The 27,081-nt window shown below is 40.3% G+C and overlaps 1 protein-coding gene across 4 annotated transcripts in view; it reads right to left on the bottom strand.

Moving 5' to 3' along the window:
- DPH6 (diphthamine biosynthesis 6) overlaps positions 1–27,081 on the bottom strand; it is a 232,469-nt gene that overhangs the window by 76,365 nt on the left and 129,023 nt on the right. The window contains exon 13 of one of the 4 annotated variants that reach the window (XM_028721678.2): positions 22,107–27,055. The exons of the other annotated variants lie outside the window; for them this stretch is intronic. Coding sequence (XP_028577511.2) covers positions 27,032–27,055 — 24 coding nt within the window. The 3' untranslated portion in view covers positions 22,107–27,031. Of the gene's footprint in view, positions 1–22,106; positions 27,056–27,081 lie in introns of those variants that run through there. 4 annotated transcript variants of the gene reach the window in all.

The following is a 27,081-nucleotide window of genomic DNA, read 5'->3' on the forward strand; positions in this document are numbered from 1 at the left end:
GACAATGTCCATTTAGAAACTTCCCCAGCCAACGTGGCTCAGCCTGCCAATAGTCCCAGAGCTACAGGGAGAAAGGCAGAGATCAGGAGCGGTTCTCCACAGACAGCTTCATTTTAAATATATGCAAATTGTATGAGTAAATTTATCAGCTTTGACACTTTTTTCAAGCAGACAAGGTCAGGCTGGTCTAAAGGTAGCATTGTTAACCCTTCCAGAGTTGGCAAAAGCCTTGGAGCTCTTGCGAGGTGGCTTATTCAGGGGAGTAAGCCTCACAATTAATGAAAACAATTCCCTTTTCTCATTCTTTACACATCATGGCTGGCTACATACAGCCACATCCCTCAAGCTTTGCTAGGTTCCTTAAATGTGCCCAGTGCTCACTGCCCATGAATCCAGCCTAAGCTAAACCAGTGCCTGGCTTTAGGAAAACCCAACTCTGTCCAGTCTCAAAAGTTCTCTCTGGAAGCCAACATTTGCCTCCCTAGCTTTGTTTTGGCCAGGTGAAGACAGACTAGAACAAGTTCATTCCCCATAAAAGGCAGAAGGGTCCTTTTGGGGGATAAACCACAACTAGGGAGCTCTAGTGTGCCTTGGGGAAACTGGCAGAGTATACCAATAAATCAATCAATGAACTTATATCAACATGCCTCCTTCCAAGCAGCACCCAATGGCAGCAGCCTGCCTCTCTGCCTCATAAGCTGAACATTCCAATTGTGCTTGATGGTGTCTCCACCCTGTCTCTCTGAGAGTGCATGCCCGCTCCCCATCAAAATGGCATGGCCAGTGCAGCATCTCACACTAAGGCACAATGGACAACCTCCTCTGGGGTCATATAATGCTGCTGTACCTCCACATGGGCACTGTGGAGTGTGTCCTCAGACAGGCAAGATCCAAGCTTTAATTCAGAAAAAAAACAGTGTGCCTCAGTTACCGGTTTAGTCCAGAACTGGCAATCCATGCTGAGTCCAGTTAACCAATCTATTCCATCCACCTGCACTAGAGGTCAGGGCAAGGTACTGTGGGGGAACAGAAAGCTGGGGAAAGTGCAGGGGAGGGGGGGAGGCAGGTCAGACTGTCTGGGAGGAAGCAAACAGAAGCAAACTCATTTGAGATGCTTTGGGGACCATAAACTCAAAAGTACACTTCCATAGTTGTTGTTTTCTCATTTCTCTTCCCTGCCTAATTTCACCAGTCCAAGTAGATATTCTGGGTGGACACTGGCATGGAGACTCCAGTCTGCCAGGGTTACCCAATCAACAAGCATCTTTCAACCATGAAGACTTGCGTGTGGAGGCACTGCTGGGTGGAAGGGTTCCCAACTGCCTCCCATGTTGGGACAGTCACATCCCTTGGGGTATGCCAAACTGCCTACAGTGGACTGGGTATCCGAAACAACACTGTTGACAAGGAGGTAATCCCAGTTTTTATGGGGGTGAAAAAGAACTTTCTGATGAACTTCATACAAAAGGAGTTATCAGAACATATTGCACCAAAGAACTTAATAAATAATGCTAGGTTTTCAACTTTTCCTCTGTAGCCCACACGTGAAGGCAAGTAGCCTTCTTAACGAGGTCTGCTTGGCCAATATTTCATATCCAGCAAATGTATCACCAGCATATTCTCTATGGAAACAAACCACAAAGACTCATGTTGCTCACCTGTGTGCAACACATGCTTTTTCAGCAAAACATTTTCTTCTCATGCCTCTTTTTATTCCATGAACATAGCTCTCCACATCAGAGCTTTCCAAACTTTTCAATGTTGATGACACACTTTTTAGACATGTATCATTTCACAGCACAGTAATTCAGTTTTACTAGCAAACCAGAGGTTAAAGCAACCCCTCCAGCCTCGAGAGAGAAGCGCAGGGAGCGTTTGCACGACACGCTGGCACACCAAAGTGTCGCGACACACAGTTTGGAAAGCTCTGCTCTACATGGTTTGGACCACATTTAAGACCTAGTCATTAGTAGTAATGGAAGTTTCATACTCCTTGCTTCTTGTTGACACATTTGCCTGGTTCACACATAGACTATGGTTTACAGGCAATGTATTAAAATAAAGATGTTGCTTCTGTAGATTTGGCAAGTAATATCATGGCAAAACACATGGAAAGACCTAAGACTATTTAAGTGCAAATAGTATTTGCTGGATTTAATGGAATAGAGCCCATTGATATACACTGGGCTATATGATTAAAAAAAAATTACATTATTAACAGTGGCTCATCACTACCAGTGTTTAAAAATAAATAAACTGAAACGAAAGTAACCAAGGCATTAAATGACAATATGATTCTATGATTCAATATATATCATTTGCCTGGTTCACCTGTTTCTAAAATAAAAAGGGGGCAATATACAATAAACTAAACCTTTGTTCTTGCACGCTGCTATCTGAATGACTGCTGCCCTTTAAGAGGTGAAAGTTCACAGAAGATTCAGCAGTACTGATTACCCCCTCTCCAAAAAATAGCCCTACATTACAGTTCAGTCAAGGTAAATAAGCACAACTGACAATGTGTTAATTGGCCGCCTCTGGTCAGCCATGTGTACCTCTGACCTTATAGAGGGTTTAAATCAATTAAAACTTCAGGCAATAAAGACCTCTTGCTGATTAAGTTAGATAGAAATTATCTTTTCTAAAGGGATTACAGCTTTAAGGTGGTGAGCCTTTAATTTAATATATGATAATTCCTTCTTCCTACGTCCCTCGTATTTAGCTAATGGCAATGAAATTGCATTTGGTAATGTGGAATCTTTTATTGAACTTTCCAGGGCAAACAGAGTTTTCAGAAAGTTTTTACTTAAATAATTGGTGCATGTTCAATAATTTAAGAATGTGTGAATCCGTTTTGCCATTGTGTTTTGTTCTGCTTTTGTGGGGTAGATGTACAGATTCACAGAATGTGACGTGCAGGCTTTGTACTTATGATATAGGAACTGAATAATATCATTTCTCCTCTCCCTGTGAAATAGCCAAAACAGTCCTATATTTGGAAAACAAGGAGACTGTTTTTCATTAGACATGCAATATAAAAAACTAGTTTTCTACTAAATATTTTTGATTCACATCTGTGGGTCAGTTTGTATGAAATGTTTTCAACTGGAAAGTGCTGATGGCCTGTTAGGACCCTTCTCCTCTGCTTCAATTCCTTCCCTTCCTAGATTGTTACTGCATTTGAACCAGGCAAGTGCTGGTTTGCTTAAACAAGAAAGAGAGGGAAGGAATCTGAGCATGGGAGTGGGGGACCCACAAGAGATTGTTCAATCCTGCAATGTGCTCCTGGTCCTCAAAACCATGTGACATGTGAATTGACCCAATCATCTGAGCCTCTTTTGATATGAAAAATATGTGTTTCAGTTAAAATTCATGAATTAAATTAACTCACATGAATATCCCCGAATCTGAATTAAGAGTGACCAGAGCTGATTGTTATAGCGATATGTGGTGATCCTGGGAAAGCAGTAAGTGCACAGATCTGTTCTATCAGAGGTACAACCGGCTGCTGCATAAAGGAAACCCAACCTACATGCAGCACCAAGTGTGAGTATCCAAAGAGGTACATGCTCAGCGCACAGGTAAACATTCCAAAAGCAGATCCAAACTCAAGACACAGTGTGGCTTCCAGTCATACACGTTAATGCTATTCAACCTTACTCCCTGGGTAACTCCTCAATTAAACTTTGATTCATCTAACAATCCAATTCTTTGTGGATCTGGACTGCAAAAGTGAATTCCATAAGTTATTTCATGTTGACAGGGTGATCTTCCACCATACCTGGCTGCCATTTTATTCCCTTGCAGGATTCCAAACATGCTTTTGTCCCTATATGGAACTCCTGTGGAGGGCTGGAGAGTTGTAATGGAAAAACAGAAGGAATTAAATACCACCACCCACACCCTGTTTCTCCACTCCTAAACACCTGTTAAGAAGCCGCTGTTCCTTAAAAAAGCCATCAAGGTGCTGTTACATATATCTGCATGGAATGTGCTTTAAGTTGCTCAGCTGAGATGCACCAAGTCTTTCTCTGCCAAAACATAGTGACACATGACAGAACAGTGAGAAGTCATTATTTCAAAAAAGCAAGACCACTGATCCTATTCACTTACTAAGCAACCTGACTTTAAACACTACAGAACCAATTAAGGCAGAATCTATAAACTGTCTAAAGTTTTAAAGCATAATTAGGGCTGTGTGTATTTCCTCCTAAAGGATCTGAGTGATATACAAATGAAAATAAACATTAATTAAAGTTTCAGTCTAAACAAATAAATAAATGTGTCCAATTTTTAAACAGACAATGAAGACTGAGAAGAGGAGTACCAACTACATTAAGGCATAAAGAATTCAGTGTTAGAAATAAAATAGTAGGCTAGTCAGACTTGACAGCACGTTAAGATATAATTCTGGAACTAATGAGTAGAGGAAATGCAAGAGCTTCTGGATTTTAATAGTATATGATACAATCACTGAAGAAAATAATTTAAATCAGCATGGATATAAACATTTTTTAACTAGCCAGGGGAATAAGAGAAGTTTAAATGAAAAATCCCAACATATTAACTTGGGACAGGAGTTTAGTGGGGTGCCGTAGGGATTGATGCTAGGTCTGATTTTGTTTAACATCTTCATTAATGCAATGGAAGATGGGATTAGCGGCATACTAATGAAATCCACAGAGCACACTAAGTTGCAGAGTGTTATTAACATAAATGAGAAAAGAGAAATAATACCAAAGGCTCTAGACAGGTTAGAAATGCCAGCTGGAGACAAAAATATGAGATCTGATGGGTGAGCGCAACAAAATCCAACTCCATAAAATTTCTGAAAACATGTAAGGATGGAAGAAAAACTGGTAGAAAGATGAAAGTGACCTATAACCATGGTGATAATGGACAGCAATCTGGCCATATTATTACACTGGATTACTGGTTTTATGTTTAAGACATCACAATAAAAAGGAGGGACGTGATGGACATAATAGATTACAGCCTCCAGTTTTGGAGACTTCAAAACCAGATGATGTTGGAGAGAATTTATAGCAAAGGAACAAAGCAGCCCCTGAAGGTCCTGACTGATAAGGAAAGGATTTTAAGAGGAAAGCTAATGACTAAGAGAACCTAATAATGACAATCATATTTTGAAGATGTGCCCACTATGGAAGGGGGAGGGGGAATTACAGAGACAAAGAAGTGCATTGAATGCTGTGAGATGTCATCATTATTATTTACTGAATTCATGTTTGCTAACAGAAGAATACAGACAATATGGATCATTGCTCAAAGGAAGCATATATCATATGGAATATATATTCTCCAGACCTTATGTGACTTCCATCAGGTTCATTTTAAGACAGATAGATGTGGTCTTGTGAATCCCAAAGTATTACGGAATTTAAAACAAAGAAGGTGGCATCATTTATTGGTAAAATGATTATGTAGGCTACCCAGAATGTGCATAGGGAGAATGAAAAAACAAGTACCCTAGGATTTATAGGACAAAACTTCTAATCAAATTTCTTTTAAACAGGGGTAGATAACCTGAAGCACTTTAGGTGTTGCCAGACTACAACTCCCATCATGGCAACGCTGGCTGAGAAGGATGAGCGCTGGCATCTGACATCTGGAAAGCCACAGCTTCCTCACCCCTGATTTAAAACACTTCTAATTGAACACATGATAATGCAGTCATTTTTTTCACAAAAAAGTTACTCACTATGTGCTAAGAATGTCACATTTAGTTATGAAGATTTGTACTTTGTATGTCTTCCCCAGAGTCCTTGTTGTATACAGTGATACCTCAGGTTACATACACTTCAGGTTACAGACTCCGCTAACCCAGAAATAGTGCCTCAGGTTAAGAACAGTTTCAGGTTAAGAACAGACCTCCAGAATGAATTAAGTACGTAACCTGAGGTACCACTGTATATGAAAGATCTAATATTATCACAAGGCACGTATGATTTACCTGTCACAATAAACCTTGGGATCAAAATGGGACTGTATTCTATAATTGTTTTATTGAATGTGTGCGTCCTCCACAAGATGTCCAGAGGGCGGTAACATAAGAATGGGCCTTTTCTGCAGTGGCTTCCCGTTACTGGAATGCTCTTCCCAGGGAGGTTCAGTTGGCTGGTGGGAGGCTTGTTTTTATCATGTATTTTGTGTTTTTATATTGCACTTTTATGTGGTGGGCTGCCCTGAGATCTATGGATGAAGGGCAGTAAACTAACTAACTAACTAACTAACTAACTAACTAACTAACTAACTAACTAACTGTGTCAACTAACATCTCACGAAGGCTCTCTTAACTCCCACTGATACTTGAGAACCTGAACATCTGGTTTTTTTAAAGGTTTCTAGGCCTCACAGCTAGCAGGAGACACTTCACATTGCATAATAAGTTTCTTTAAAAAATACAGAAACCAAGACAAAAGGAGGTTTGTCAATAGCTTATTCAGTTGCTTCCTGTGGTCTCTAATTCTTCCCCTTTGTCTCTGTTCTTCGTTTGATTCATATAGTATTTTGGGTGCAGCAATGCTGACATAATCTGTTGTGGAGGCAGGTTTGCTAGCTGGTGTGTCCAGTATGCCTGGATTCTATGTTGAGAGACCAGTAACTCAAGAACCTCCATATATTATACAGGATGCAATCCACCTTGTACCCTTGCACTCATGGAAGGAGGTGTCTGACAGCAGAAGAGGAGGCAAGGGAGTTCTTTCCAGTTCTCCTTCCAAACTGCAGCCCACACTGAAAATAAGCGGCAGAGAGTTGAGGGACCCTACAGAACAAGGTGGAAGGTGGTATGAAAAGTTGTGTGGTGTAGAGCAAAACTGGCAAAAAAAAAAAATCACCTCCCTTCCTCTTCTGTTAGTGGATGTCTCTGCTGGATCAAAAGCCCTTTAATGAATGTTAGTGCACCAATTGGGCTCAACTTCATTATTTTCCCTGTTTTTATACTGAACCAAGCATACAGGAAGTGAAACAAATAATAGAACATGGTGCAAATAATATTTAGGTGTTGGCTATTGAACTTTCATATCAAGAATGAAACAGGAAATATATAAATGCTCATGGCGCGAAAAGAATACTATACTATATTCTGTATAGGATAATATGGTTTGTAAAGAGAGATGTATATATACTTTTAGTGTCTCCCATTCATACATCTCATTCTTAGAATCTCATATAACTCTGTCACTTGAACACTAAAAATTACTTCTAAGAAAACTTTGGCTTCTTGCGCCGTATATCAAAAGCTTTACTTCAGGATTGTTACAATAAAACAGCCAAGGATAGCTGACCAAAAATTTCTAAACTGAAGTTTCCATTGACACTTCCATTCAAGGCTGTGACATTATACAGGAAACTTGGCATTCAAGGAGACTTGAGATTGCAGTCATAAAATTTAATGAAGAATGAGTTAGATTTTTGCCATTCCCTACCTGTCTTTACTCTGCCAACTATCTCCCTAAATTAGTGTGATTATAAACAGAAGAGGGATGGCTGGGCAGCCAAAATATTCTGTAAGAAAGGTGAAAGCAGTACATCACACCACAGTAATTCACAGTGTATGAAACACATTAACAGTGTGACACTCTATTCTCATAGTCAGATGCTCTCTCCCAGCAGACACTTGACTCTCTAAGCTAACTCAAGAATCTGTCTCTCGCAGACGTTGGTTCTTTCAAAATGCTGACTGGGGAGAATGGTGAGACAGGCAGCAAGCTACAACTTTAGTAAACAGATGATCAACAATAGGACAATCAACATTGACTTAATTTCAGATTAACAATAACTTTGTGTGACTTTAAGGTTGACCATTCTCAAAGGGCAGGCGGAGTACCAGAAATCCTTGAACAGATTTGAGTGGGGAACAGTTCCACATCTCCATAGCACCCAGTACAGACAGAATATAAACTAAGGTCAGTGCAGGTTAGAACACGTCGTGTTAGAAGTGGTTAGATTTTGATAAATATCATTTGGTAACACTATGTCTTTAAGGAACATTTTGAAATTCATACCAGCTGGAACTCTGGTTTCCTCTATGATTCTGTCAAGGAGTAACTAAATTTTAGAACTCATCCAGATGGGAGAATTCCATGCAGCTGGTTCGGCATGTTAGCACAAATCCCAGAGTGCCAAAAGCAGTCCTAGCAAAAAGACAACACACTACTTTGCGCAGAGCTTTTTGTGCAACATTCCTTCACATGGAGCGCAGAGTTGTGCTGACCCCTTGTTCCCTTCTCTGCTGTTTAGACAGGTGTGATAAGGAAAAGGGGCTGACACAGTTGCCAGCTGTTTAAATGGATGCACAAATGCCGCAGTATAACAAAGAAAGAAAAACGAATAGCTGGGAGAAAGGAAGTCCAGAATTGACCTTGAACCACCAAGCTCTAGAAAATACGCCTGCTGAGACACCAGTTGCTTCCTTGATTGTTAGGTGAGCTGCAGTCAATGACATTTCATTTAATTTCTCTGCTGCAGACCCAGAGCACAATTTGTGGTCTCTATGCCTTACAAACCGAATAGTGAGAACACAAGAAGCACTGCTAGATTAGAGAAAGTGTCTATCAAGACCAGCATCCCTGTTCCCACAATGGCCCACAAGATGCCTATGGGAAGCCCAAAAGCAGGACATGAGTGCAATAGCATGGCTAGGATTATTCAGCTTCGTTTAAATGAACACAGTAGCCTTTCTTAGGGAAACTCAGGTGCAAGGTTGTTTAAGCAGAAAGTGTAAGTGTGACAAAACACACACAGGTGGTCTTGCTGCTTTGTACTTGCCACTAACAATTAGCTCAATAACTACCTACAGGAGCAGCAGAAAGACAGAACACAATTCCCCTTAGGATGCTACACTTACACAAAGCTATGCTTTGTATTTTGAAATCCAGTGACAATAATCAGTTATTGCAGTATTGCTCTTCAGGGTCTCCATTTGTAGCTTGTTGTGAGCAGAAAGTTTACTTTATGCATCTCAGGTGAGATGGGGGCTACGCCTAATGCTGTCATGGAGCTTTTGGGCCACATTCCTTTTTCTTTCTAAAGTATGTTTTTCTTACATTTTAACAGTAAGTACAACAAACATCACGTTTCTCAAACACAGCTGTAAAATACCAAAATGGTCAGATGGATATATTTCCCTAAAGCCAACAGATTGTGAAGGTACAGGGAACAACAGACACAAAGCCCACCACCGCTACTGCCACACTTGCAAGATCATTAAAGGAATAAGCACACTGATTACAATCCATAGTATATAATGCATATGAGACATCTATCTCGCTGTATCTGACATCATTGGCAGAAGAAGTGTAGGCAAATTTACCTGTCTAGAATTTGAGCAAGGGCTTCCACATTGGAAATAAAGGAGACCATGGTACTGTAATACTTTTTTTCAAAATGAGGATGATTCATTTGTTTAAGCCACCTTTCATCAGCCTTCCTATGTTTGTACATAAACAGCGCCGCCCAAATTTTATTACACCAGTGCTCTTTAGATGGTTGTGTGGAAACCTACCAATCACGTACTATGCAGAACTTTACTGCAGTATACAATTGCTTCAGAAGATGTTTATGCAGAAAGAATTTGGTTCCAAATAATGAAGCATCATAGCTTTGGGAGCCATCTGCAGTCTAAAGTGGAGAAATTCATGGAAGGAATCAGCAACCACATTTCAGATCTCCTGCACAGTTGGCCAATGCCCCCAGAGGGGAAAGTGCAAACTACCCTGTGAATGTGACTGTGAATGCAAATTAAGGTTCTGCATTAATCTGCACCTTTGGCATTCAACTATTCAGGACTAATTCTTACTTTATGCTGAGTTTCCCCTGTCCCATCCAGCTGACAGAATCACCCCGCCAATCCTGAGTGATCTAAATCCATCTGAATTTTGATACTTGTGGCATCTTGGTACTTTCACATTTCTATTAACAGAAAAGGAATTGGCATGGACAAGATTTATCAAGGTGTACAGAGCTGCTTGCTTCTTCAGCCTACTGAGATGAGTAAGAACACCTCTGTCTTCAGCCTTTAGAAGTAGATAAAGTCAACTCTATGTCACAAAAGTTGCTAACTAACATTTGTCATCGTAAGTGGTTCCAATAACATACCATGATTTTACTTGGTATTGGGATGATTTTGCCTAGATGGTAGGCAAAATTGTTTATTTTAGAATAAACAAACCAGGAATTTTGACATCCTAATTATAAAAAAGAAATGAAAGCAATGATGGGGTACAGGGAAACACCAAAACATAAATGTTCTAGGAATTACAGTTGCTAGTTAATAGAGTGATATGATTGCTTATTTTGCAATCTATTCATTCTGCTTTTGTAAATCAATAGCTAAATTAATTCAAAGAAAAGGCTTGATTGGTGTCTTCATTTAACTGGTGCTTGAAGTTTTGCTATGGGGAATTTTTAAGCAGGTGAGTGAATGCCTGAACAAGAAATGTATTGTATAAAACATTGGCATGTAACATATATATGTCAATAGCTCAGCAGCTTACCCAGGAAACTGAGAGTTAACCTGTGTATCCCATATATTTTTAAAAGGTGGAAATAAATCTGCTATGGGGAACTGGTTTGATAGACCTTTGAAGGTCTTCAAAACACTCGGTAATATGTTATTCACTAAAAATATTCCCACAATTCTCCCATCTCCCATCATTCCTTGCCTTAAGATTCAACTGTCAACTTTGATGTGCCTTTTAAAGTACCCCTCCAAGCCTGAAAAACCATGACTACAGACCACAGAAGAGAACTCTTTGCTTTGAAACTATCTGATAAATCAGAAGATCATTTACCTGCAAGCATTATTTGGTGAAGCTAAAGCGGCACATCAACCAGGAGCATCTGAAGGCTGAGGCAGCAAAACGTCAACAACAAATTGTCATTGGCATTACATTTATGAACCTTCAAACAGCATCAGATCTTTTCCATGGGAAACCAGATCAGGTCAGACTGGAGCTGAATATTTCTTAACAAGCTAACCATCAAAAGAACTTACGTTTTGAATAAAAAGGCTATCATTTGTTGATTTGAATATCAAAGGGATACACTGCAAACTCCCAGTCTAGAAAAACCTCCCTAAGCTACACCAGACAGGTGTTTAATAATCTATTATTAAGGCACTATTTTAGGTTACTCAGAATTATTAAAAAATAGCTGTAACTGTGAAGCTGCAAATGGGACTGCACAAAGAAATGAATGCTATTAACATACTATTAACAATTCAAAAGAATGAGTTGACATACCAATCAAACTTGTTAATTGACTGTCAATGGCCTGTCCCTGAATATACAACATGACTGCATTATATATTTCAAATGCTGACAGGAAGACAGTTTCATTTGCATTAACTTCATAAACTGATCAACAACCAAACTGCCACATACATTTATAATGGGAAGCTGAATCATTTCAATATTCATGGAGCTCTGTAATTGTAAATTAGGTACTGGCAAACAATATAATACTGTATGTACTCTAAAATATCCTAAATTTCCCTGACCTAGTTCCTTTGTTATTCTAAAAGAGCAGTGGGAAAAGTTGTGCATCTCAGAAATTATTTCCACAGTAATTTTTGGCCTTATGAAAAATCCGTTTGCTATTTAGTTTGCAGCCAAGGTTTATAACTCCACACTTGCATAACTACGCTACGAACAGACAGACAAGGTAGTATTCATTTTTCTGGCCTTAGTTCCAGGATCTGTAAATGGCATTAAAAATAAGCCAAAATGAAAAACAACAACACTAGTTTATGCTTCCTGTGTTTCAATATCAAGTAAACACTCGTGGCCAGCAAATAAATACCAAAGCAAAAGGAAGCAAAGTATCTACATGGCATATTTGAAATGCACTTCCCCACATTTAATTATCTTGAAAATCTTTGTGTAGACTATGGAAAATATCTACAAGTTATCGACACAAGTTTAGGCACCCAAGTAGTAACTACTGCTGCAATCCACAAACCCAACTAAACTGACACCATTTCCCTTTTCAGAGCAGGACAAACAACCAAGCTCCAATGAAGGCCTTGAAACTACACGGAGCAGTTGCAACAGTTCCCAAGCAATGGCTACAACCTAGGGCAATTCTATTCTTTCCACAGACTATCGGTGTAGTGGGGCTTGGATACAAGACAGTGAAATCTTCTGATATCTAGGTAGAGTGGTACCTCGGGTTACATACACTTCAGGTTACATACGCTTCAGGTTACAGACTCCGCTAACCCAGAAATAGTGCTTCAGGTTAAGAACTTCGCTTCAGGATGAGAACAGAAATTGTGCTCCGCCGGCGCAGCAGCAGCAGGAGGCCCCATTAGCTAAAGTGGTGCTTCAGGTTAAGAACAGTTTCAGGTTAAGTATGGACCTCCGGAACGAATTAAGTACTTAACCTGAGGTACCACTGTATGACTAAAATTTATCGGTCACCTATGCAGAGGCACATGTAGAAGTGACCACGTGCTGCTAACAATAGTAGTTATTTAACATATTTCCCCCCACGCTATTTCACCCGTAATGTTAGCTCTTGCAATTACAGAGAACATACTTCTATCATTAGAAGCCGAAAAACACACATTAAACTTTGATCCCTCTCTTAAGCATGTTTACTTGGAAGTGCTATGACGTCGAGAGCGTTTGTTTTCAAGTAAATGTGCTCACGGTTGCATTCTTACTGCCAGCAGCATGTTTTGCTGGAGTTGTTCACAACTTGCAAGTGTACAACAGGCATTTTTGCACACCCAGCTCCGTGCTCCAAACCTTATTCCTCTTCTGGGTGACAGTGTTATTTATGTTCCCAAGCCATAGTGGGAGGAGATGAAGGGCAGAACTCCGTTCGTCACATATCAGCACAGTTAGATGCCACACATTGTACATAAATAAAATTTGCATTCTAGTATTTATTTCTTCTGCTACAAAACATTTCCCTCCCCACTCCTTGCAGCTTGATAACTTTTTGAATTGTAGCATTTATGCCTTGATTGGCTCTTTGCTAGAGAGCTGTCTGCTGTTGTTAAGGCAAATTTCAAAGTTTGACGACAAAAGGGTTCCATTTTATAGCATCTGCTTGTCAGGGTGTGTTGGACTACCTGTGTGCCAAACTTCAACTTTTTATGGCTTGGATCCATGGGTGCACAAAGACACAACTGCTCGTGCACCACCTGCGTGTGTGTCCCTGATTTGTTCTTTGTTAGCACACTAACGGAAAGGTATTTTCTCCTGAACCGGGCATTACATTTTACATATATACAACAGCTAGAGCCTCTGTGTTTCTTTCTAAAGGTGCCCAGTAGCCATCATGTGACATTCTATCCTTTGAGGAAGCTATCAAAGCTAATATCTCTAATTTGTACCATGTGTAATCCTCCCATAATAGCATTTCAAGATGATTTGGTATTATCATCCCAGTGATTTACTCTCTTCAGATTTTGCAAAGGATTTATAATTTTTGTCAGTGCTTTTCACTTTACATATTAATTGGTAGAACAATAGAAGTGATTATTTCTCTCTGTTGGTATTATATTTCTATTACAGATAGCGGAGTGGTATTAGTTCAGCTGTGCCACTGTCCAGAATTAGATTGAACTTGCAGTTACATTAAAGCCTGGAAATTGCTTCTTGGATTGGTGGGTTGAAAGTAATAAGACTTAAGATTTAAAACATTAACATTTTATTTTAGTGTTAAGATATCTCTTATTCTAACTAGCGCTTGCTGGAATTTAAAGGATTATTCCCAATTTCCCAAATGTTGCCTTCATACAGAAGGGGATCTTGATTCATATTCTTACATTCATGGTGATTCTCACATTTCTCAAACTTTCCTTACGACTACTGCTATTTTTAATTTTTTTTAGGGGGCTGAAATCTGAAATACAGACATTGCTTTGCAACCCCCTCTTTTCCTCGGTTTCTTTTTCCTTCCCCATCCCTTTTCCCTTTTGTGCCATGCCTTTTGTAGATTTCAGTTTGAGAGAAAGGACTGTGTTGTTTGTACTGATACGTAAGCTATTCTGAGAGCCTTTCTGAGTGGCGACTGGGATATAAATGCTTTAAATCGGGGATGGGGGAGACTGTGTCTCTCCTGGTGTAGTTAGCCTCTAACTCTCAGTCAGCAGGGTCAGTGAACAGGAATGATGTTGTAGTCCAACAATAACTGGTGTTCATGGCAAACTGGGGCGGGGGACGGGGGACTTCTACATATTCTTCATTTAGGCCCAAATGCCTGAAGATGCCATATATCACTGTGATCTTTGGATCAAAATACATGCTATTACTGCTGCTAAGCACTTGCACAAATGTATTATGTAAAGTGGCTCTGTAACAGTGGCTTGATTCACTAACTTTGGCTTAGTGTGAACACATGTGCTCCGGGAAAGAAGCTCACATCCACTTTCCTCCCTTTTTGCTGGTGCCCCGAGCTTATCATGCCAACCAAATCCAGGTTCTTAGTTTAACGCTGCCCACGTTAACCATGAGCAGTAACCAAGGTTATGTTACATGGTTTGGTTTAGCGTGACATATGAACTAGTCAACTGAGTGGCACCAACTTTTGTTAAGTACCGTACTTTGTTTCATTTGCACGTCCTGCCCCCCCCCCCCGAGTAGTTTCTCAAGGTATTAAATTGCTCTCTTTTAAGTGTCAAGAAGTCATCTTAGTGTAACCATGGTAAAAAAACAACCTACTTACCCACACAACTGTATTTTCCTTGCTACTGTAACTATGATTGCATGGCTGAGCTCTGAAGCATACTTATTAAGGAGTTCAATGGAAATGGTCTCTACCTGATACTTTTTTTTAAAGTGTACCAAATATTGATAGAAAGCTCCATGAATATCAACAAAATATGCTCTATTAATAATTTTAGCCTAAGTGTGCATAAAAAAATATGTTCCTCCATGCAGGTATCTTATGCTCACAAAAAGACTGTTTTACACTACAGAACTGTCAGAAGAAATAGAAGCTTAGGGTCAAGCAAACAGGCTACAAGGAGTTATGTGATTTGCCCTCAAATGAAGTAACTTGTTTTCACAAACAGCTAATCCAGCTCAAGATGCTAGCAGTTATCTTAATTCTGCTTGAAATTCTTCAGATCGAACAATTCCAGCACATTCCCACCCCCCCACCCTTTATGATTATTATTATTTTACTTACTGGAAAATATTTATCTGGAATTTGCTACTCTACATTAAACAGAAAGATGGAGCTGCCTCAGTTCACTGAGACCTAACTGGTAAGTCTTTCAGCACTTCTTAAAACACAAAGAGGTGATCTGACAGAATCTTTTGCATGAGGGAAATGGCAAAGCCTGAAAATGGGGAAGGGGGCAGAGGAAGAACTGTGAAGTGTTCACGCCAGACATTCTAATGCCTCTTCTTTGCAAGAGAACTACATGGCTGCCAAATCAGTAAAAAATGTTAACACCAAATAAAACACAGTTCTCTCTTCCTAACTTCGTTATGTTTTTTTCACCCGGGGACCAAGAACCATCTATCATCTAAGTGCACACACATTTGTCAGAGTTCAGTTGGCATGACTAAAATTCCCTTCTTTATTGAAAATATATGAAACAGAGAGCAAAAGTTAACTGGCAGATAATAAAGCTTTCACGTGCCTTTTAAGTGTCTGCCAGAAAACAACTGACGTTGATAACCCGTATTAGATGAACAATGCTCAATATAAGTTTTGAAAAACAGATTCCATGCCTTCATTCTGGACATTCAGTCAGTTGCCATCCGCACTAACACTACTATTATTAAAATTCTGAACTCCGCAGCAGTTCTCATCTACAGATGGAATGAGTCAGAGGAATTTCAAGGAGTCGTATGCTTGTTTAATTCCTGTTTTAATGGGTATATTAAAATTACAAATATGGAACTGTGTGATTCTGAACATGTTCTTTTAGCAGCACAGCACAGCTCACTCACAAACACTACAGAGTGAGCAGGTTTTGCAGACTTCTCATGTCTCCTGAACTTCTCCTAGACCCCCTTTTTTTTTTGGGGGGGGGGAGAACTAGAGTCTCTTAAAGGGCCAACCCACTGGCTTGAAGAGGGTTTTTCCTGTGTTCCATGACCTCTTGCACATTCTGCAATGCTCAAACGACAAGGTACTGTGGGAGAAGCACTCTGTTGCTCAAGCCCATGGAAAGGTGCACCTCCTGGCTCTGGTTCTATGGGCCCTGGTGTTGTGGCACCTAATTCAATGGATTCCTGCCTGCCAGCCTCAGCATAAGAAGCCCCCTGATCACCACCTTCAGGCTCAGAGACAGAAACCTAGCCTGCCTCCTTAGCGGATGTTCCTGTAGCAGGCAACTACTGGACTCCAGGGTCGTGACACCATTGCTTTTGATAACTGACAATGATGTGTTGCTTTTGAAAAAAAGGTCTTCAGCTGATTAATATTTTTTCTGGCTTAATCTGGTGTTTTATTTTGACGAAATTGTTAAATCTCTTTTTGGTTTTTACCTCCTGATTTTGTGATCGGGTTTAATTTGGGTATTGTTATTGGTTTTGTCTCTTTGTTATTTGATTTCCCAGCTGCCTTTCTTTTATTTTAATTAGGTGGAACATAGGTTTTTTAATCATAAAAATTAAATAAATAATAATTAAATCCCCACCAGGAATGGGGCAGAGACAGTGCTGAGGTGGGTGGTATACATGTTTTCTCATCTCCAACCCAACTAGTTGCAAATTTTGAATATTAGGACACATCAGTCATGCATACATACACAGTGGATCTGTGTGGGCAGAGGGATGGGGAGAAGCATCTGCAACTTCTTATTTAAGGTGTCAGCATACACACCTACTTTAGTGTCCAAGTAGATCCCTACATTCCTATCATAACTAAATTCTGTTTATCTTGTTCAGGTAAACTACTATTTAACGTACACTTCCCAGGCAGTCTATCCATGAAGGAATAAGGAAAATACAACCATAAGCAGAGCGCAGCAGGATCAGGGGGCAAAGGCCCATCTAGTTCAACATCCTGGTCTCATAGGGGCCAATTAAATGCCTTCTGGAAGCATGCAAGCAGGACCGCACTGCAACAGCACTCTCTCTCCTTGTGATTCTGAGCACCTGGTTTTCAGAGGCATTCTGCCTCCCTACAAGGCAGCTAGAAAATAGCCATGATGGCCAGTACTATTAGATGAGGGTGGCGCTGTGGTCTAAACCACTGAGCCTCTTGGGCTTGCCGATCAGAAGGTCAGCGGTTTGAATCCCCATGATGGGGTGAGCTCCTGTTGCTCTGTCCCAGTTCCTGCCAACCTAGCAGTTTGAAAGCACACCAGTGCAAGTAGATAAATAGGTACCACTGTGATGGGAAGGTAAACGGCGTTTCCGTACGCTCTGGTTTCCGTCACTATGTCCCGTTGTGCCAGAAGTGGTTTAGTCATGCTGACGACATGACCCGGAAAGCTGTCTGTGGACAAACACCGGCTCCTTTGGTCTGAAAGCGAGATGAGGGCCACAACCTCATAGTCACCTTTGACTGGACTTAACCGTCCAGGGGTCCTTGACCTTTACCTTTACTGGATTTATATACCACCTTTTTGCCAAGGCCTGTAAACATATTCACAATAGCAAACATTGATAGCCTTACTGCCCACGACTGGGAAGAAATATGTAGAAAATAAAGGGGGAAATCTGTTCCTCGAGACAAAATATATATAAAAATATACAAAACGTAGCTACAGACAACATGGGCAAAAGGTCTCACTGGCTTCTTTGCAAGAACGAAATCCCTGTTAAGAGTGTTCAAATATATTAAAAAGGCTAGAATCCATAACTAAGTTATCTGCCTTCTGCTTTGCTCTCTACAGGATTGTACATTTCAACCTGCACTTTCCCATTTCAAAAGGGCTGGCAAAGTATTAGAAGAATTTAAAGATTTAACTTGAGAATGTGGTTCGCATCTGCCACAGTACAGGGCTGATTCCTCAGAGTCTACTTTGATAATGCACTACCTGCTCCACTATTTATCTGACCAGCTTACTTCCTGCCAAGCTGGATCTCACTCACCAAATGGCTCCGAATTGTCACACTCTTTTTAAAGTTTTCTCCCGAGTTCTGTTCACATCAAAACACAGTTCCAGCTCTGCTTTGATTGCAAAACCACCCTGCCATGGGCTCTAATTACATATTTACGACCTACCATTCATTGCATTTTATGCTGAAAATTTGAGGGGAAATGCATGAGATTTCCTTTACTTCTAACTCAGACTTAAAGAAACACATTTAAAAGGATTAACATCTTCCAAAGCTCACACAGAATGGAACTAAAATACTGTGAACACTCAGAACTGGTTTACAAGTAAGGTTATATGACGTTTGCTAAGCAGGATGGCCGGGGGTGGAATCCAACGTGGCGCCAAGTGATCGTTCCATCAGCACAAGGATTTCTGTTTGCGCAGCAGAATGCTCTCCCCCTCTCCTCACCCATGAACCCTCTAAATCTGTTCTAGAGGTTTCCCCAACCCCCTGGAGCAGATTTGAGGAGGACGTATGGCACACAAAGGAGGAGGAAAGGGATGAAAGACCTGCTGTGCAAATGAAAATATTTGGGTTGATGTGACCCTGTAGCTGAATACCACTCCATGTGCCCCAACTTACAGAGAATGGTCTTCTGTTTGAAGGCACCATACAGCATTACTGATAAATATTTAAAAACCTATTCTACCCATTACGGCATCTGAACCTATGGAAAGGAAAGATGGAAGGAGGGACATGTGATGTCCATTTTCCTGAACAATATCACTCTTCAGAAACACATGTACTTTTGCACACACTTGTATTTATAAGCACTCACCCACTGTCTTTCACACACTTCAGCTGTGTTCCTATTCTCCCCCACTAACACTATCTTCATTGAAATCCATGCTCAGCAACCAACCTAGGGGTCACATACGCTCAGAAGCAGGAAAGGCTTGCAATAATTTCTATGCTGTTATGTGCCTAGGGAAATTCATTAGAGAAAAACTCCTTCTTCGCTGCATATTGCTGGTAAGATCCAATGAAAAGGCTGGGAGGAAGCAAAAGTCAGCACAGGGCCAAACTAAAAGGAAGGCGGAAAAATATATAGGGTGAAAATTCCACAACTGTTTTACTGAAGCCTAAGGGACGCGGGTGGCGTGGGTTAAACGTTAAACCACAGAGCCTAGGACTTGCCAATCAGAAGATTGGCGGTTCGAATCCCCGTGACGGGGTGAGCTCCCGTTGCTCGGTCCCTGCTCCTGCCAACCTAGCAGTTTGAAAGCACCTCAAAGTGCAAGTAGATAAATAGGTACCGCTCCGGCAGGAAGGTAAACGGCATTTCCATGTGCTGCTCTGGTTCGCCAGAAGCGGCTTAGTCAAGCTGGCCACATGACCCGGAAGCTGTACACTGGCTCCCTCGGCCAGTAAAGCGAGATGAGCGCCGCAACCCCAGTCAGTCACAACTGGACCGAATGGTCAGGGGTCCCTTTACCTTTACCTTAAGAGCCAAAATAATGTTTGCATATGCAGGCAATGCTGTTTCACTGTGTTCAGACAAAAAGACGCTGCCTTAGAATGAGTTTCCAACTAACTCTACTATAACATCCATTAAATACTTCATGAGAGAAAGAAAAGAATGATTGGGAGCAAATGAAGGAATATTTTGGTGGATAAAATTAAAGACAGCTAATGATTACCTCCAAAGTCCACACACACACAAAAACCTTCCACTTGGGTCTTTCAAACCTCAGAATGAGTTTTGAAAGGTTGCCATCATTAAGGAAAATTAAATATCAACATCCTTTGATTGAAAACTAGATGCCCAGTATTAGATTACACAGTATCATTTGGACAAACAGCATTCTCCAAACAAAACCAAGATCAATTGTGTGATAGCATATATACATCTCTGGGTACTAACCAGTAAGGAAAATGTATCAAATATGCAAGAGCGTATCGAAAGGAAAACCTTGCAAAAGCAGGACAGCGTTTCTCCACAATCTTAAGCATTCTTGAGATCTCATTTGCTGTAAGTTATGGGATAGCTAGTTATTGCATCATCAAATCTCTGCAGCTCTTTTTGAGCTGACAGGGTCATATACTCATACACTCATACAGATAAACTGGTCAAGAGCAGAACGTAGTTTAGAGAGGAAGGCCATGCCGCACTGAAATAGGACTCTTACAGGATATTGTTCTTTTTGAATGCTTTTATTTAACATTCAATCTCTGTTAAAACTCCCACTTTATTGCTTCATTAGCATCTATGAGATTCCAAGTGAGTTCAAAAGGGGAGGGGTGGAGAGAATAAGCACATTCAAAATAGACTTTATTGTGTGACATTAACTCCAGACTTATTAGACTGTTAACACATCTGTACATTAAGAGGCACTTCAGACATTAACCATGTAACAGGCTAACAATAAAAGCTCACCCTCCAAAAAAGGTTTTCCCAACGCCTGCATGCAAAAACCAGAAAACTGGCACAGCTACACCTATAAACTAATTTGTATTTCAACTGCCTGTCAAAATCACTAGTTCCTGAATCGGTATATCAAATTATGGTAGATCATTTGGGCGCACACCATTTAAAAGGGTAAAAAATAGTACTTGATTTTCCAGGACGTGAGAAACTTCTCTCAGTTCTTTGGTGTGAGTTACGCACATGGCAATGCAATTCTGGAGCACAGCGAAGCAGGACTGTTAAAATGTGCTGTTTGACATTTCTAGAGAACGATCACGACAAAATATCCTAGTAGACTGTGCTCTTCTTATTTGACGTGTTTTGCCATTTCACCCACATGGACGGCTTTGTCTCTTGTTCAAGAACTTCCGGAGCCCCCACCCCTCCAAAAGTACCAACCATTCTTAAAACTTAGCAGGGGGGGGGGGAGAGGGAGGTGAGACACCAATTCAACATCAAGTTCTAACGGCTCAACAACTTCAGATACCAAAACCAGCAGGACAAGCTTTGTGCAAGGGTAACAAATAATAAGATTCTGCAGTCTGCTTCCGCAACTCTTGTTAAAGCACAGCAGTGGATAATTTTCTTTTAAAATCAAAAGCCTGATTTCAGCTACACTGCTCCCCTTCAGCAAAAATCTTGAGAGCTCTTCAAAACTCTGTAGAGAAAGTATTACACTTAGAAGACATAACCAACCACCAAAAGGAGAAGGCTGGTGTGAAGCTGTGAAGTTTTAAAAATGTCTAAGCAAGAATACACTCCACTTAGCCACTTCTTAATTATTTTAAGGTATGAAACAGCAAGAGAAAACCCAGCCCCTCCACCTCAAAAATATGAAACTTATATGAATTATAGAAGAAGGTGATTTCCTTTTACTCCCCCCACAAAAGTCCCTGGACCTATTTACCTGCAATTTGGCAGGCTTTATTGATTTTGGAGGAGCTCCTGTGCATTTCATTCACTTTGGTCAAAAGGGGGAAACAATAATAGCTGTTTTTAGATTCCTCATAATAGTGAATGGAGAAGACAGAGCTTCAGCAGAGTGACTCACAACCTGAAACACAGATCTAAATGGAGAGAGCCAGTGCGTCTCAAACACTGGATTTTTTTATATAAAGAAAATGCACACAGAATCATAAAGTTGTAAGGGACCTCAAGGGTCATCTAGTTCAGCTCCTGGCACTGCAGGAATCTCAGCTTAAGCTTCCATATGCAGATACAGAGTGAATCTTGGGGCCCACTCACACTCCTAATAACTACTTCATGTTCAGCTGAAGTCTTATGGGAACACAGAATTCAATTCAGGTACCTAAAATAAATAGGTGGAGAAGTTCTCCAGTTGCTGCACACAGGTAGGAGGGGATCAAAAAGACTGTTTCTAAGTCTTTAGCCAGTAAGGAAGGGGCAGAAATGAACAACCGAATATGTTTTGACATACAACATAATACTTTATTATCCTTCTGCCACAGCATGCAAGCATTGTCCCTGGACTTTTGCTTTTGGCAAATCTCTGGTTTTGTAAGCTGGAACGATTGGCATGTTGCCTTTTGTTTTTTTATTACACTACTCAAATTCATGAGCTTTCAACTTCAGCATTTAGAAAAGATAAGAAGGTACATGTGATCTTTATCTACTAGACATAGTTGTCCCTTGCTAAATTTTATTTTTTATTTTTTGGTCTTCCTCCAAGGGTGAATTATGACCCTGGCTGCAGAGACTAACCTGCTGCTTTTTATAATGGGCTGGCTGACTCTTTCAGAATCAGATTTATTCACAGGACATCTTTGCAGCCTACAATGTTGAACAGTAGGCCAGGCCACATTCCTCATGGATAGATCTATTTGTAAGAGTATCAGTTTGTCTCTCTTTAAAGCAGGCTAGGCGGCTTTCCTACAAGGGTATCCACTCATAGAAAATTTCTCCCAATTGCTATATTTTCATAAGAGGCTTTGGTGACAAATTTGAAGCCTGTTTTCACTATCATGACTTGAGTGTTTGTTTGGTTTTTTGCATGATAATGGAAAGACGATGGGTGGGCATTCCACCATCATAAGGTGGTGATGCAGAAATGAGACCTTGTGTATATGGTGGTAGAGCAGGGGTTGCTAACCTGTGATCTCCAGGTGTTCTTATTGTTATTTATTAAATTTATATCCCAACCTTCATCCCAAGAGGAGCCCAAGGTGGCAAACAGATGATCAAACATTGTTGTTGGGACTCTAGCTCCCATCAGCCCAAACCAGCATGACCCAGGGATAATGGGGGTTGGGGAGTCAACAGAGGTCATAGGTTGGCCACCCACTGAGGTAAAGGGCACAAACATTTCTAGCATGCGAGGAGGAACTTGGGCCGGTTGGCAATTTTTGTCAAGGGCTTTTGGAAGATACAAATATGCACACACACCCCATCGGAGTTTGCACTGAATGTGTGATGGGAACACAAACAGCACACTTGTCCTGACTCATGACCTAGAGACAGTGCAATGCATGGTGGATGACTGGGATAATGATGACGTTCAGGTTACATAGCCCTGCAACCATTCTCTGACTCATAAAGAGTCCTCTTCTGTGTCTGTTTTTCACGTTTCACAGGTGCCAATGGCTACCAGATAAGGCCATGGTCTTTTAACTAGTCAGCCAGCTCCTCCAGGGAGGCAGAGTCTACAAAAGTTCACCTTGTTGTTGTTGTTTAGTCGTGTCCGACTCTTCGTGACCCCATGGACCAGAGCACGCCAGGCACTCCTGTCTTCCACTGCCTCCCACAGTTTGGTCAAACTCATGTTCGTAGCTTCAAGAACACTGTCCAACCATCTCGTCCTCTGTCGTCCCCTTCTCCTTGTGCGCTCTCCATCTTTCCCAACATCAGGGTCTTTTCCAGGGAGTCTTCTCTTCTCATGAGGTGGCCAAAGTATTGAGCCTCAGCTTCAGGATCTGTCCTTCCAGTGAGCACTCGGGGCTGATTTCCTTCAGAATGGATAGGTTTGATCTTCTTGCAGTCCATGGGACTCTCAAGAGTCTCCTCCAGCACCATAATTCAAAAGCATCAATTCCCATATAATCCTGCAGTTGGTTCTAGCTTGCTGAAAAGACAACTTCTCTTGCAGCTGTCCAAGGTCCTGTACCCTCCCTACTTGACTTGGACTTGTAACTGGACGTTGCTTGCTTCCCCTGTGAGCCTGAAGCATCCACAAAATTGGAACCACTTAGAACTAATGGTTAAGTATCTGGCCTTAAGTAAGGGCAGCTCAACTGTGAAATACAAAGCTTGCGGGGGAAACTTTTCAGAAGTACACAGAAACTGGCAAATACACAAATGCAATGTTTAAGCAAAAGTACAAACAGATGTAATGTCTTTTAACACAAAAGTACATGCTGTTATTTTTCTAGCTAACACAGAACTAGTACACAATTTCAAAGAAATAAAACATAAGTATCCTGAGTCATTAAGACAGGAAATGCAACTAAGCATCAATGGAAGTTGATTAAATAATTCATTGATCACATGCTGTGACTGACTGATTATATCATGCACCCAAATTTCTTTTGGTATTACAAATATGTAATGAAAATATAGTTATATTTTCACTGACTGGAGGTTTATCGGAAAAGGCACTGATCTAAAACACTATGGCTTTTTAGCATGAGAAAATGCACAGAGATTTTTTTTTCATTCCATAGCTTTCCATCCTCTTCTATTTTCTGCAGAGTTTGTACTGGAAGGAATATACAGTACATTCATCATGTGAACAGCACTTTTAGTTTGCAACAGCTGCATAATCACTTCATTCATTGTCAAACTTGTAATGCAGGTCCATATTATACCTATCTTATGGAGAAAAAATGTGGGTTGGAGTCCTGTTACCCCTCTTCATCCCAAACCACAATGTTCCAATGTGTTTTTATCACAGTGCTTATTCAGACAAAAAATATATTCTGGAAGATAATGGTTAAATAATGCTGAAATCCAAATTATTCTGCAGCCAAGGGTCTTTGTGGCCAATTCTATTGATTAATAGACAGACAGACAGACAGATTTGTACCTGCACTGCTATTATGATACAACGTTACACGGCTCTGGGTTTCATCTGTCAAGTAACACTGTGCTTATTAATTTAAAATGCTTAAGAACCTCCTGCAGCTTCAGTGTGGAAGCAAAAAATGCAATGTGAATAGATGTTAGTATGTACTTCTTTTGACTAGAAATGCAACAGGTGTTAGAAGTTACAGGCTTTTTGGTTCTACCTTAAAAAAAACTTAATACTTTTTTTCTAAGAAAAAATAATAATTATGTAATCTGAAGTTCAAAACACATTGTTTTGTGTAATCTATGGCTCATAGCACATTATTAGAGCATATATGATTAACCAGAAATAAATGTCACAACCTAATTTTAATGTTTCACACACGTATGAAAGTATGTTAACTTGAGACTTTTACTAAAATAATATTTATTCTGGAGTACTGCCACACAATTCACATCTCCCTCAAGCCTATAAGTTTTCCCAACATAAATGAAAACTATACTGTTGATAAAGATAGAATCAATATTAGCATTTTATAAAAAGTCTATTGTGAGGGCTACTTTGCAAACAAAAATTGATTTATAATGGCCTGAACATTATTAAAGTCCACTTCTATGGTGCACAATCTAATAAATAACAAGCTAACAAAAACTTTACATAGTTCTTCTTGATCTAGTTCTAATGGCACGGCATTATTAGTTTCTCATGTATCATGTTCCCAGATACAGTGTGTTGAAAGATTTATTCATCTTGAGTTGTGCCCTAAGGTAATTGGGTTTTTAAAGAAACTGAATACTACAATTATATCCGTACCAAAAAAAGAAAAGAAAAGAAAAGACAGAACAGCCATCCTTTTTAAACTGACAAGAAACACTGAATCCCACGATTTAGGAATTTGTGTTTTAAAAGCTATTACGTTCATTTCCCTCCTTTTTATTTCTATTTTTTTTTTTTTGTATTAGCCCTTCAAATTGCAAATGCTCAACTGTCACAAAAGATCAGTGTTAGTGAGCCGCCAACATTAATCTTTTGTTTGAAGTGTATGAAGACAGACAAATAAAGGAAACATCACTAAATATCATCCCGAAGAAGCAGCAGATATTGAAATGGTAAACAACAACCCATGAAGACTAGTTGCAATGCTATTGGGTAGAAGAAATTTCTAAATATCAAAGATAGCGGCATCATCGTCAGCTGGTCCATAAACAAACAATAGTCAATTGACAACATTGGACCTTTTCTTCCTTGCTATACTACTGTAAATAAACATGCTCCCCTTGCCTGTCTGAATTCTACGTGCCCATTTTCAGAAATGCCGCAGCAGATAAGTAACACTGTCATGTCCGTTTTGTCAAGTACATGCTGATGATCCTTTTCGATCTGCAGTTTGGGAACATTATCAAGGTCAGGAGCAATCGCTCAGAAAAGCCCTCCTGATGTGCATATATCTAGTAATTTCTGCAAGAAATAAATGGCACAATAATAACGCACAGTAAATCAAGTGCTTCTCTCTCACACACGCACAAAAATTCAAAAGGCTCATTTTAATAAAAACCTTTCACATTGCACAAGGAAGGCATATGGAAGGCATCTAGCCAAATGCGTAGAGTGCATTTGTGTATATTACGCATGTACAAACCGTCGACATCAAAATTGTTTACAGTGCCACACTTTGGGTTTATCATCCTGAAGTCAAACTTCTCTACGTGTTGGGCAAATGCCCACCTCTTTCAACTCCTCTGACCTCCACTTGTGTGTGTGTGTGACAAATTGGTTGTGAGGCATTTACAACTGATGCACATATCACAAAATTATTTCTGCCAAGCTTCCTCCATGACCTGCCCGTGGGACATGACATGCTCTGAGACGCATTGCTCTATCAAACCGAATCTTTCCAGGACAATGCAAATTATGACAAATTCCATCATCCTGCATTATGCGCTTCATGCTAATCTTCCTAATTCGAGAGAATCGGGAGGGTTTGCTGTTCCGCTGAAGGGCACGTTGTCTGATTGAATGATGGTGAAAGAATGTTTGCAAACCCACCCACCCCCCATCTTCTAATCCCAGCTGTGGCCACCTCTGCCCTACAACCACCATCCAACCTTTTCTGCTATTGAATTTCCTGCTCAGAATTAATTCAGGATCCATGTGGTCCTTTTTGTTGTTGCTTCAGCACATAATAAAATATCGCCAAGGATTATGCTGTGGTCTCGGAGTTAAAGGGTATTTTATTTTTAGAACAGTATTCTGAAACAAATGTTGCCCACCGAGTCTTCCTGCTGACTTCTCCTAGGCTGTCAGGCTGTCACATTGGGAATGCAGCTTTGCTGATAAGTTAAACCGTCTCCCATAGTGGCTTTTGAAGCAATCATTTCAATGATAGGATTCAGGCGATTTCCAGTCTCAAACACTTTTGACTTTGGGATGTTATGCTGCTGGCTCAAAGCAAACAGTCAACCTGCAAGGCATTTCTTGAAAAAAGTCTCCAAGAAAACATGAGCCTCAGCCAATTCCTCGTCGATTCAGAAGGTGGCAGTATTACTACACAAAAGAAGCTGGTCAGACATCATATTCGAATCCCATCTAGCAGAAACAAACATATTTAATTC

This window comes from Podarcis muralis, chromosome 1, assembly GCF_964188315.1.
Source record: "Podarcis muralis chromosome 1, rPodMur119.hap1.1, whole genome shotgun sequence".
Lineage (NCBI taxonomy): Eukaryota > Metazoa > Chordata > Lepidosauria > Squamata > Lacertidae > Podarcis > Podarcis muralis.